Raw genomic sequence first — 13,971 nt, 5'->3', positions numbered from 1 at the left:
GAACTTGAATTCTCTGAAGTTCTATCTGGTAACATACTCCCTATCTGCATTCTAGTTTGGACTCAACAGGCTAGATTTTTCATTTAATATCTTATAATGGATTTATAACCTGCACGAGCTTAACATAGATTTTCCTTTAAGGTTTGGTATTGGATTGAAACGATACATTTCAAATGGAAGGGGAATGTGGATTATATCGAGAAAATGCAAAGATGAGTTCAACTCCAAACAATTCTCCAAGACTAAATATTGGTCCAACCCGGATCATCGATATAATCATCATGGTTCACCAAATATTGGTCCTACTCAGGAAAATATTTTTGTGCCGAGATGTGATATGATACACATGTAAAGACTAGCAAAACTATAACAAGAGTTAACCGTGGAAGAACGTGTAAAGAAGGAACACTAGGACTAAAACAACCTTGTTGTTTAGTCTAACTGGTCGTCGTCCCCTATCGATATTCCAGATGAAGGATCGAACTTTTCCCTGGCTGGAAAAACAGCACGTGATTCCTTGTGAGTGGAGTTTAAGCTTGACTCCAGTATCTGATGTGCAAGTATCATCTCTGATTTGGAAAATGCACCATCCCTGTACTGTCTTTGCTTCTTTACTGGCCTTGGACTCTCATTTGGGGAGCTATGGCAACCAGAATCTGGTGTCAATGGTTCGTGATGCGACGATAAAGAATCATCAACAGAGACACTCTTGGCTTGGACACGTTCCTTTGATGTTTTCTCTTGGCGAGGAATCTCGGATGTGGGAGCAGGTGTTGGTGGGTCGTTTTTATCAGTTTCTGGGCACTTATCACCAGAAGCAGGAGCCGTAAAGGCAGAGGCAACAGGGGCTCCTGAAAGAACCCCACTAAGTTTTTGTTGCTCTTCAATTATCTTCTTCAGGTACTTGCCTTGAGCTTCAATCCGTAATTGTAGCTGTCTCTGAACCTGCATACCATAAAACAATCAGATGCTTGTGGAAATTTAGGCTGTTTCAAAGCTCTGTCCTGCATCAGTTAGAGACATCACATATGGCTTAAACCAAAAGTTGAATAGAGAATAACTTGAACATACCTCCAATTGTTCATGCAGTCGCTTCTGGACCTCCATCTGCAGTTTAAGTGCTTCAGTAATTTGCATTCCCCTGCAAATAGAAAGAACAAATAAAATAACGATGAGTTTATTTACTTGTCCTTTTAATCAGGTGGTGACAGAGTTTAGGGTTAAGCCCATCAAAAAGTCAGTTACCAACTAAGAGCAAGAATGGTGCCTGTTTCTAAATTATATTTACATCAACTTTCAATATAACACAAAGCTGAATGAGAAGTGTATGGCTATTAGATCTACTTACGACGAGCCATCAATGTTTGCTAGTATGTCACCAGAATCCTTCTTGTCAGCCTTTTTCCCTTGCATCAACAATACAACGGGTGAATGACTTGGTGAATTTCACTAGACATAGCGTCATGGCTGCAAATTTTTGTGCGCATAAAGATGGAAAATGAACAATTGGGAACTAGATTCACTTACCATCAGATGAAGAGTCGGGAAGGTATTTTGCGAGTCGATATTTCTAGAGGGATCCAAGAAGACATCTTAGAAAACAAATTTTATGCATGCTAACATAAACTTAACTTATGTAAGAATAAGAAAAAAAAAATCTTAATTCTGTGAAAGTTCACAGTACCTGTAGGTGGCTTTTGACGTGGTATATTGTTAAACCTTGAACACCCATTACTCTAAGGACACCTTTGGGTGTAGCACCTAACAAAGAGATGAAACATGCACACATAAATATGGTTTGACATCATTTGTTAGCACACAAGTTCAAGATAATCTACCCTAGCTGCAAATTTACTAGAGTTCATCATGTTTTACTCTTCCATTCCCTATACTATTTACAAAAGTATGCTTCTCCCTCCTCGATTAACAAACTGGGCATGATCAATAAAAGGCTTCTACAAGGAGGAGGATTATGTATGTAGAAAAACACCCCCTCAATGTAAATTTGCATAATTACTTTTTTCTTAAAAAAGATCGAGAGATGCATCCAATTTATTATGTCTATTTTCATATGTTTGTTTATTTTATTCTGCACAAGAACCTAACACTTTCATTTATTTCATATGAACAGGAAGGGAAAATTGGTACAACTTGCCAACAAATAACTAGCCCTATCCAATTGTTTGAAATGTAAAAATATGACGAGTTAAATTTGGTATCAACAACAGTCATTTTCATTTATATTATACTATATAATAGACATATAATATAAATGAAGATGCTAAACTATAAAGCCACAAGAGGTGAGTTTACTCACGATCTGGACCACCAAGTTGTGCCACTGCATTAACAAATCGTTCGTGAAGATCATGTGTCCATCGCAGTCTCTGCTTTGAGGCCAAATTTGGGTTGTTGCTGGTATTATTTCCATTTGTGGGGTCCATCGAGCAGGCATCAGAAGGTATATGCTGATCACGAACTAATAAGTTGTTTTGAAGAAAGCTTGAATTATGAGCACTCTGTTGTTGAAACATGTCATTTACCTGTAAACAATAAGCAACCGAGTCTAAATGAAGAAAAGATGACTGAGTTCAACAACAGAGCATCATGATGAATTCAAAATCTGAAGAAAAAGTGACTTATGATAGAGATTCATGATTTTGCTAACATATACTATTCTCTGCTAAGATCAATGACAGAAAACCTTAGAACTTGGCAACTTTATTGGGTTTAATAGGTCTCAGAGATGTTTGGATCATTTGCTCTTCAGAGGGGGCACTCTTCCTCAATCAAACCTATACCCAACAACATAAAAAATGTGGTATCTGGAGAATTTATATGCAAATTCGGCAGTAATTAGCAATGGCCGAGCAAAGAGCGTGGTATCAAGAGAGGTGTCAGTGTCACCCCCAGAACACTTCTCTTCACCAAAGAAAATAGATTAGAATCTGAAAAGACCAATTGTTAATGATAATAAAAAATATGCCAAAGAAACAGATGCCTATTCGACACTGATTGGTCCCCCCAAAAATTCAATTAATCAAATCAATGTAATCTTGAAAAGAATTAAAACCAGCGACATGGATACTTGAGCATCAGAATAACTCCATTTCGTTTTCATTAAGAAGCTTTAGAAGAACACGGACCTCGTTAGTTATTCCCTTCAAAGGTAAGTAACCAATGCTTCAATCACTCAAAAGAAAGAAACAACGCCCCCCCATTTTCCAATCGGTAATCACATACAAGCCCAAAACTGATTAAGAAGAAAACCCTCCAAAGAATAAACAAACCAAACTAGCCGAATCAAATACCACGACTTAAAACAAACTTAAAAGCTACAAAAAAATTAACTAGTTGGCATTACAACAAGCGAAAGAGAAAAGAAGAACAATGGACTGATAAGAACAGAACCAGAAATGAGAAACCGTTGGCTAGGGTTCTAGGGTAGACAATCAGGCTTAGTTAAATTCTAGAGGACATGGATGGGGGTTAAAATTGAAAACTTAGCCATTGCAAAGCATAGAAACAACTTAAACTAGAAACCCCATATGAATGGAAGATAAAATTATAGGTTTAGAGAGGGAGAGAAAGAGAATAAGTAGGTACCCAGATCTAAGACCGCATCCCCCAATATTGGGATGGCGCCATTTGTGAGTGTCTTGAAGCTTTGAAAGTATGTAATCTTGTGGACAATCAAAGGAAGAAGAAGAAGAAGAAGCAGAAGAAGAAGAAGAAGAAGAAGAAGATAAAACTGGATTCTCTAGTGGGTTGTGACAGTTAAACAAATGTAATGGCATCTGATTCCTTCCTGTCTCTCGGTTTCTGCGTCAAAGAACAGTGAGTGTGATTTCTGTGGAAGTTGAAATGGAAAGAGTGAAAGAGGAAGTTGTTCTGTGACTGTGAGAGCAGTCTCATCATCAGCAATTCAGCTTTTGCCTGATGCGCTTTATAGGAAGGAACCCAAAAACCGGTCCGTTTCGAAGTTTGGGTAAACCTCTTATCTCTTCTCCATCACTCACCTTTCGCCATTTCATAACTCTCAATTCATTAGAGATAGTCTTAAAACTAATTCTAAAACAAATTTAAATAGGTTAAATTGCAATATATATATATATATATATATATATATATATATCAACCACTTAAAATAGCTTTTAATTGAAAAAAATTTTAAAAGTAGAAAAATAAAGAAATTTTTTTATACAAATAGTAAAATTTAATTATAATTGTGATGACATTGTTATCAATGTCTATCACTGATTAACGCTGATCGAAGTCTATCAGTGTCTAGTAGTCATAGAAATTGATACAAGTCTATTATTGAGAGAGGTTGATAGAAGTCTATTAGTGTCTATCAATATATATATTACAATTTCTGTAAATAGTTTGATATTTTTACTATTTGTAAAAATTTCTTCTTTTAAAATGTATTTTAAATCGTTTTTACCAAAAGAGTTTAAATAAACATGATTTTTTAAAAAAAATATTTAATTTTTAAGTCAATTAGAACAATTCCTAAGAAGTTAGAATTTAATCTAGTTTGATAAAACTTTATAAAAAATCCTTGTAGCTTAATAAAATTTTCATAAATAGTTCCCACACAGGTTTTAAGAAGTTAGAATTTAATCATTATAGTTTGATAAAACTTTATAAATAATCTTTATGGTTTAATAAAATTCTTGTAAAATAGCTCCTACAATAGGGACTATTTATGAGAGTTTTATCAAACCATAAAGATTAAATTCTAATTATAAATTATATGAACTAAATTCTAACTTATTTTTCAAATTATAGGGACCAAATTTGCAATTAACATTTTAAAAATAATAACTTGAAAATAAAAGGTCCATGTTTTTCAAAATAGTCATTTTTATTTACTCTTTTGATAAAAATTGTTTGAAATGAACTTTAAAAGTATTTTAAATATTTTTTTTTGAGTGATTGTCAAACATTCATTTTTTTAATTAACTTATTATCAAAATTAAATACTTGATAAGTTAAACCAAACACGTCTTAAGTTTGTCAAGTAACCATTTGACTTTTGATTTTTAGATTTTAAAATTTATGGTGTCAACTTTACAATTTTTTTTGCTATATTTTTCATATTTTTCACCTGAACATTTCAATTCTTACCCATATTCTAACCACAAAAATAAATTTAAAAAATGATTTTTTTCCTTTTTTTTTTTTTTTTTTTTTTAAGATTTGAGGTGATTTTTTAAAACATTCTTAAAAAATAGATAATGAATTTAAAAAATCAACCTAATTTTCAATAAATGATTATCAAGAGACATAAGAGACGAGATTTATATTTTAATCTAAATAGCAACCTTTTATACATGTCTGTTTATCTACATTGTCCAATTACTCTCTAATTTTCTTTTTTTATAATTATTTGATTGGTTGAAGTTATACCTGGATAGAATACTAATTATCATTTTAAAAATCGATTTTCGATCACCTATTTTATAGTAGTTGAACTAAAAAGGTGAATATAATATTCTACTAGAAATTTGCAATTGAACCATAAGAGCGTTTGCTCACTTTTTGGTTGCTGGTTAGGCCAAGTTGACAATCATTTCTTGGACCTTTGGTTTAAGGAATCCAAAATGCATTTGAATTGTCTTTTGAGGTTACAATAAAATGAAAACTCTATAATCCAAGAAATAATTAAATAAAGTTGATTTGTTGGGATAAAATGAAAATATGATGATAAGCCATTAATTAAAAGATCAGATGTTCAAATCCTGAACTTCAATCTATTGCTAATATTTGGGATGCATTCTCTATCTCTGGTTTCAAAGGTGTCGATAATTCGATTCTTTATTCCACAATGATTGAACTCAAAAATAAATAAATTAACTTGTACTTATTCATAGTACTTATTTTCATTCCATTTTTCGATTTGAAAAATTAAAGTTGAGGAATTCTTAATTCTAATTTCTACTTAAATAAAATTCTCATCCCATTTCAAATGGAGCTTGAAAAAAATCTATATCAATCTTTAGAAGTAAAACTAATGTTTATGATGTCGATGTCGATGGATGTGTCATAGTCTCGATTTTAAAGAACGTCGATGGAAATATCGATAAAACGAAGATGTTGATGGATATTTCTAAAAAAAATTATAAAAACCAAAAAGGAAAATATTCTCCTTGAAAACATTGTTGAAAACCCAGTGAAGATTTAATGTTGCAAATAATTTCCTCCATAATTCCAAAGAATAATGACATTCAAAGAAGATATGTTGGGGGCCTATTGTAAAAAGAAAGAAAAGAAAAAAGAAATGATGGGACTCTCTATATTCTCATGAACCACCTTATACCGCCCCTCCCCACTACTAGCCCTTCTCCAATGATGTTGACCCCTTCTCCCCAAATCTAATCTATACCTCTTCTGTCCAACCATTATGCCCTCGCCCAAACCAGTCTCTGTATCCATAGATCAAAAAGTCTTCTCCATTGAAGATGATTACTGTTACAGAACCTTTCGCATCCGATTGACTGATACTACCAAAGATCGAGCATACTTTCTCGCCTTGCATTGGATTGAGTAAATGAGTAACCGACGAGAGTTTCGATTTGATGAACAAACCGTGTGGATTGAGTAAATGAGTAACCGACGGGGTATACTGGCAGAAGACGCTATGCTCAATAATAATGGAGGGTTAAACAAGATCCTGGTCCCTATCAGTGAAGGAAGAAAGGGTTGGAAAGCCTTTTATACATTGACCTTATCCTTCCAAGACAAAAAGATAGATCCCCCTCAATCACAACCACATCCCTTAAATGCACCAACCAAATCCTTAAAGGAAGCCTCTCCCCTATCCTTTAAAGAGGCATTAAAGACAAAATCTTCTCTAATACAAACCGAAGGGGCAGCTATAAAAGACAAACATTCCTTGGGGTTAACTCATGCCACGATTCACTTTAGCATGACCATCATTGTCACGAGGCATTGTTTTCACGATGATTGGTATAATATTATGCAGACCCTACAGATACATGTTTGTGGCCGATGTGCAATCAATTCGATTGAAGCTGATCGAGATCTCCTTAGATGCGAGGATGAAGAACAAACTAAATTCCTCGAGTTGATCAAAGACTGGTACAAGGTTGGTCCGTTTTCCCTCAAGTTCACCCCATGGAGTAATAACTCAACCAAGGCAAACCTAGTTGTCCTCTACTATGGTGGATGGATCAGAACCAGAAACCTCTCTTTGGAATGTTGGAACAATCGTACCTTCAAGTTCATTGGGGTCACCTGTGGCAGCTTCTTGGAAGTTGCAAAGAAAACCTTATCTCGTCCAGATCTTTTAAAAGTATCGATTAGAGTCAAGGAAAATACCACGGGTTTCATTCCGACTATTGTTGGTATCACATCTTCATCTACATCTCTGATGATGGTACAAATAGACTCGTTCTTTAACAATAATATATCAATTTCTGGTCTTTGTTGCCGAAATCTATGGCTCTCAGCCCCCGGACGGTTGACCTCCTCAGGTGATGCGGAAACGAGGTGCATGTTGACTTATATAAGGACTACTTGGACCATATCTGATTTCAGCAACTACACACACTTTGCAGGCACCCCTTCTGACCCCACACCTGAAGGAAATCTAAAGCAGAGATCTCCATGAGCAGCGGAAGTGGATCATTCCCAATTCTAATCAAAATGAACACAACAATTATAGTCTAACTGGAAACAAATAGATTATGCATCAATAGAAATTACAACATGCTACAAGAGGATAAGGGATAGAGTACGCATTCCTTTGAAGAACTATTCTTCAAGTATCTCTCTACCAGTCTCCAATGCGTCCAAAGCAGCACTCAAACGCAACGAATGGAACACGACTTCCATGAATGTCTAGATACACCTCAAATCCAATAGAGTCCAACTCGATCTACGAACTGAGTTAGAAAACCACCACAAGTGTTACTTTGGTATTCTCGGTGTGAGAATCCAGGAGTTGTGAGCTATGTATGATCTTGGATTGAGGAAGATAGGAGGTTTACGATCGAGTAGACGATTGAGTAAGTAGGAGATATGAACATTTTCTATCGTATAGATGATGTACTCAATCGTTTAGAAGATGAAACCTATCGTATAGACTTTGCTACTCGATCGTGTAGCAACGATCAAAATAGTAACTATTGTATAGTCAACTCTTAATGATTGTGTAGACTTTCAATGGCTATCGCTTAGTAAAAACTCTTTTTACTTAATGGCCTTTTTCCGTAGATTCTTCCAAGTGAATCAACTCCCTAATTTTGGAAAAAAATTTCTTTTTATCTCACAGTTACCATAAAACTTCCAATAACCTCCGACTCAAATCAGTTTTTAGAGAAAAAGAATTAATTATCATATAATTAATATATTATAAATCAATATGATAACCAACTTATCATATTATATTTATAACCTATAGTTTTAATATTTCATCATATGAAACATATAAACAATAGTTCTTTTTCTATTTTATGGTACTTAATATAAATCATATTTATATTAATTCCTCCAATTAATGTATCTAATACATCATATCAATTATATCACATATAATTGAACTTCCTCTTGTTAATTTGAACACTTCAAATTAACCCAAAATCTGATTCTCAACTTGAACCCATTGAGCTATCAAAGGAACCTCATAGACCTGTAGCTTAAAGCTCCAATGGTACGTGAGTAATTGACTAAATTCTTTAGTCACGAGATCCACCATCTATTAACTATTGGTCACTCCACTAAAGACCGGTAGCTACACTCTTCGCACTACAGATATATTTATGTGTCCATATGGCCAATCAATAGTGCAATAATCCTTCACAAATCGCTTGTAAGTACAGCTAGGCCAATTTACCGTTTTGCCCCTGTAGTTACATCTAACTTCTTAAGTACCATTGATTCCTCTAATGAATAATAAGTCATAGTCCTACTATGATTGAGTCCTCTCTTCCAAAGAGAGGGTGTGGCCACTATTTTCAAGACCTGGAATTAGCCCTTAAGGGAGCAATTTATCTACATACCCCTACTTCGGGGGAGGAGTGAATTCCGTCTTGTATAGCTAAGTTTCCAGCTCCCCAATCAGACGAATCCCCAAAAAGGTAGGCTTGTTGAGTTGGCAATCTAGCCACTCTCACCCATACTAATCAAAGGACTGTCCTTATAGGCAGGAGTTCCTAACTCACTCAGAATTAAGGTCATGTCACCTATGGTCATTTTAGTGAAATGTAAGTCTCAAATTATCAATGGCGTTATATAAAGAGACTAATCATCTCGTGGTCTGGTATTATACAAACTATTTGTATAAGACACCTTTACTCACATGACTCCACATGAATGGTCAGGATCAGACTATGTGTAGCACTTTATGACACTTGTAAATATCTACAAAGCAGGCCGTATCTGCAGTGTCACCAAGAAAAGGTATTCCTCCTTTATCCTTATACTACAGACCAATTAGGTTATTACTTAAGGTTGATTCACTTATATGTCTCACATACATGCTTAAGTTACATGAAATAACTACAAATCTTAGTTTATTGGATATGAGTAAATGCAAATAAAATCACATTTATTTTATCAATAACAATGTGTACAAAATGTTTACAAACTACGAAACCACCAGGAGAATTAGGATACCAATCCCAACAAGACCTACCTGTTCTGACCCACCCTACAACCCACAGCTTATACCTATTTGTCCTTCCTCTTTAGCCAAACAGATCGACCCACCTTCCATTAGCTCACCTAAGTCCATTTTATCCACCCTTTCAAAAAATCCCATTCTTCAACCCATTATCTCACCCAAGCCCATGCTTCAGCCCTTACCTACTGGACTTCCTTTTAACCTCGATAAACTCATAGTCCTTCCTTTAGTCATCAGAATCGATCCCCTTCAAACCAAGCCTAACCATTTCCTCTCGCCATTCCCACTTTGAACCCCCGTCGATCTTCCTTCCCCCCTCCCCCCCCCCCCCCCCCCCCCCCGAGCTTTTTTCCTCCCTCCACAAACTATCCATCACTATTCATAACAAGCAGTTTTACTTTGTCTCTGGCACAAAACTTAGCTATTCGATTTCCTGCCCTTTTTTTCAGATCACGACGACTTAGACCTTAGTCTTATCCCCCTCTCTTCAGCTCCTCCTTCCTCGCTCTCTCACCCCTCCTCCCCTCCCCCGGCTTCTCCTTACAAAATACGTTGGTAGGCGCCTCATTGATGGCTGAGAGCGACCTTGAGCTGGAGAACAACCCTACTTCTCACCTTCAAATTGTGGTTCCCTGGCTCTTGGAACATAACCTGTGCATTACAACAATTCCATCCACCTCAAAAAAGGTTAAGTGATCTCATAAACAAAGAAGAGGCATAAATGAATTAAAAAGGCTCTACTCCTCAATCAATTATGACAAAGACCTTTCTAAGGTTTACTTTGGTGGGTTGACCACCTCTACATGATCATTCTATCCTGGAACGTCCAAGGCATTGAGGCCTAAGAGAAGCGTGCAGTTGTGAAAAATATCATCTTAAAGCACAATCCGACAATGGTCATGTTGGGTTGTATGTCATAAAACTCGTGGTTTGTGAACAATAAACTTATTTTGTTATCAATAAAGATGTTTTTGAGGTTTCTTTCAATAAAATTGTTATTGAATGTATGAATTGCTCATTTTGTTTAAGAAAGAATCTAAATCCAATAAACTAAAGATCCATGAATATTATATAAATACTTGAACTTTATGTGGTAATATAAAGATGGAACAAGTTCGAGTAAATAGTCAAAACGGTCTATAGTATATGAATAAGGTTGGGTGCCTTATTTTGGTAACACTATCAGATACAACTTACTCTTTAGTTGTTACAATTTGTTGTAAAGTGCTACAAACGAAGTGATCTTAATTCGTTCATGTAGTGACATGAGGAGCAAGGGCGTCCTATACAATGAGTTTGCATAAGATTGGACCAAGAAATAAGTTACCCTTACTTTATAACGTTGTTTACTGTTTAAGACTGACTATTTCAAAGTGATGACCTAGGTAACTTGACCTTAATCCTGAGCTAACTATTAACTCCTGTTTATTTGGGATTATCCTTATATTTCCATGGGTGAGGATTGACTCAACAATGCCAGCTCAATAAGCCTCCAATTTCAGGGGTAAAACTGGGTAGATAGCTGGGGATATAGGGTGCAAGATGGAATTCGCCCCTACCCGTTTTTAAGGATATTAGAGAGGTTGTTCCCTTAAGTGCTGACTCCAGGTCTTGAACAAAGGGCCCTACCCTCTCATTGGCTCGAGAAGGATTCGGTTTAGTGATTGGATAACAAACTAATTGTTCATTAGAGGATTAGTGAGACTTAAAAAGCAAGATGTAATCTTGTGGTAAAACAGCTTTTGACCCAGCCATTATTACGAACAACATGTGAAGGGTTGACTTACTTATAATGGTTATATCGAGTGGACACAATATATCTACAGTAAGGGAAGTGAAACTACTGGACTTTAGTGGAGTGACCCAGTAGTAACAAATGGTGGTTAATTAGATTAAAGAGTTTTGCCGGTTAATCTCGGATCATTGGAGCCCATGATCTGTAGGTCCATGAGGTCCCCCTACTAGATCATATCGGACTAAACCTTATAACAGTATGACGAACAAATTTGAAGTGTCCAAATTCTATTTTTGGAGCAAAGCATTAAATATATACGATATATTTAACTTAATCTTTAATTGTGAATTAAACATAAAGAGAGAGAAATAAGAGATATTTAAATAAGATTTAAATATCAAGATTATGAATAGGATTCATATTAATTAGAATTAGTATTGGATTTAATATTAAATTAAATTAATTAAATTATTTAATTAATTAATATTAATTTAATTTTAAAATTAATTATTAGAATTCATTTTGAAATTAAATGGAATTGGTCAACATTGCATTAAAAGTCAAAATTGTTGATTAGGTAAAAAATGCAATGAAAGTCAAAATGTTGACTTTTGACTTGGAAGTCAAAAAGTCAAATTGTTGATTTTGGACTTTGAGAGTCAAACTTTGACCTTTGACCAAGTTAGTGGAAAGATCCAACAATTGTGAATGGGAAATGTCAACATTTGCTTGCTAAGTGTTGTCTTCAATGAAGTCACTTGCCTCACTAATCTCACTTTAAGTTAGTGGATTTTTTAGTGTCAAATTCTCATCAAGCTCAAAGTTGCATGTTTTCATGAAATTGTCTTTAAAAAGAAGAGTTTAATGAATTTTAATCTTCTTGGCCAAGTGGAATTTTGTGAGATTATTTGATAATCTCAACCCTTATTTTCTATTAAATTCTTAACCTTTTTCTCTCCAAATTAGTCACTCACCGGATCCCACCATCCCATTCTAAGGTAGGAGAATAGTAAAAAAGACTCTCATGGTGGTCTACGAGCCGTTCGTGAGGATATTGGAGCTAATTTGAAGAAGATTTGAGTCTACAAAGGTTGCATTTCTTCTATCTCTTTGTTTTTATTTTACTTGCATGATTATTCTTTGAAATTAACCTAATCAAAGTACTTTAGATCCTATATTTCTTCCATTGCGCATGTGTTTGTTCTATCAATTGGTATCAGAGCATGCTTAAAAGTACTCAATTGTGGTTAATTTTTGCATATGGTGGGTATTGATTCATGTGGTGAATGTTTGTGTGCTAAAGTGGATAATTTCAGTTTTGGCATCCAAATTCTCTCTTGGATTGTAATAATTATTACAATTGCCTAGTGTTTTATGGGCTTTAACGTGTCATGAAGGGTTTGTAGTTTTGCTAGAGTCATTAGAGTCGTTTTTAGGTTGTAATTGCTCGATTTCAAAAAGTGGATAGCTTCCTTTTTGGTGAAGAATAGCTCACAAACCCGAATGCAGCTCTCAGACCTGATTTTGACTCGTTGACCCGACCTGGAGTGACGATCCAACCCATTGTCGCATGAAAGAGGGGACCAATGTTCGTGAACATGTCCTGGACATGATGGTCCACTTTAATGTGGCTGAAGTGAACGGTGCTATGATGGATGAGAGAAGTCAAGTTGGCTTTATTCTAGAATCTCTTCCGAAGAGTTTTCTACAATTTTGTACCAATGCCTTGATGAATAAAATCGAATACAACTTAATAACTCTACTTAATGAGCTGCAGGCTTTTCAGACCATGCTGAAAACTAAGGGTCTGGAACCAGTACCAGAAGTAAATGTTGCTTCTGTTGAGAAGAAAGGAATGTCCTCCAAGCCTGAAGTTGCCTTATCTTCGTAGACTAAGAATATTCCAGCGAAGAAAGACAAAGGGAAAGGGAAAATGCCTGCTGGTAAGAAGTGCAAAAAAACCACTGCAGAGAAAGGGAAATGTTCCCATTGCAACAAGCTAGAGCACTAGAAGAGAAATTACCCTAAATACCTTGTAGAGAAGAGAGTAGAGAAAGACAAACAGGTTGCTTAGATCCTGGAGACCGTTTGCTCAGCTCATCCAGTAGGAAAAGTTGTTGATGAAGATGTAAATTACCTGCTTTTGTTAAATCTTGTAATGAATCTTTTGTACATATTTTTTGTTATGAATGAAATGTTTTTCCAAGAAATATGTTTGTTCTATCTCATAGCAACTTATGTTAAGAATCAAATTGTTAATAGCCATCAGCAAATATTCAGATATTTAAATGGCTAAGATCGAAGTATAATGAATTTAAGATTTCTAGCTCTAACTGTTAACAAGAATTATTAAGATAGGTCAGACCATCTTAATCAAAGGGTTGAGAGTACCTCAATGTAGTGGGAGGAAAATGTGTTTCCTAGCCATTATTAAGAAATAGATGAATTCCCCAAAGAAACCTATTTGTATACTAATATGTTTACAATGATTCTATCGGCTAAAGTGTTTAAGAATCATCTAATAAGACTAGAAATACCAGAGTTTAATAACCTAGGGCAAGTGGGAGAAATATTAGGTATGAGA

At 35.2% G+C, this 13,971-nt stretch overlaps 1 protein-coding gene across 2 annotated transcripts; it reads right to left on the bottom strand.

The window, feature by feature from the left end:
- Positions 1-167: 167 nt before the first annotated feature.
- Positions 168-4,078, bottom strand: LOC120073302 (myb family transcription factor PHL7). 2 transcript variants are annotated; one of them, XM_039026057.2, is made up of 7 exons: positions 3,607-4,078; positions 2,318-2,543; positions 1,685-1,761; positions 1,528-1,570; positions 1,349-1,406; positions 1,072-1,141; positions 168-945 (listed from the first exon to the last, which is right to left on the bottom strand). In XM_039026057.2, exons 2-7 carry the CDS (start codon positions 2,532-2,534, stop codon positions 433-435), a joined length of 978 nt encoding a protein of 325 aa, XP_038881985.1. In that variant the 5' UTR covers positions 2,535-2,543; positions 3,607-4,078; the 3' UTR covers positions 168-432. The 2 variants fall into 2 exon arrangements, with proteins under 2 accessions (XP_038881985.1, XP_038881986.1); XM_039026058.2 differs by having other exon boundaries at positions 2,705-3,608.
- Between the last annotated feature and the right edge of the window lie 9,893 nt (positions 4,079-13,971).

The sequence above is a fragment of the Benincasa hispida genome, chromosome 3 (assembly GCF_027475165.1).
Source record: "Benincasa hispida cultivar pf3 chromosome 3, pf3_genome.v1.1, whole genome shotgun sequence".
Classification (NCBI taxonomy): domain Eukaryota; kingdom Viridiplantae; phylum Streptophyta; class Magnoliopsida; order Cucurbitales; family Cucurbitaceae; genus Benincasa; species Benincasa hispida.
The sequence above is the reverse complement of the archived record's forward strand: the minus strand, read 5'-3'. Positions and strand labels throughout refer to the sequence as shown.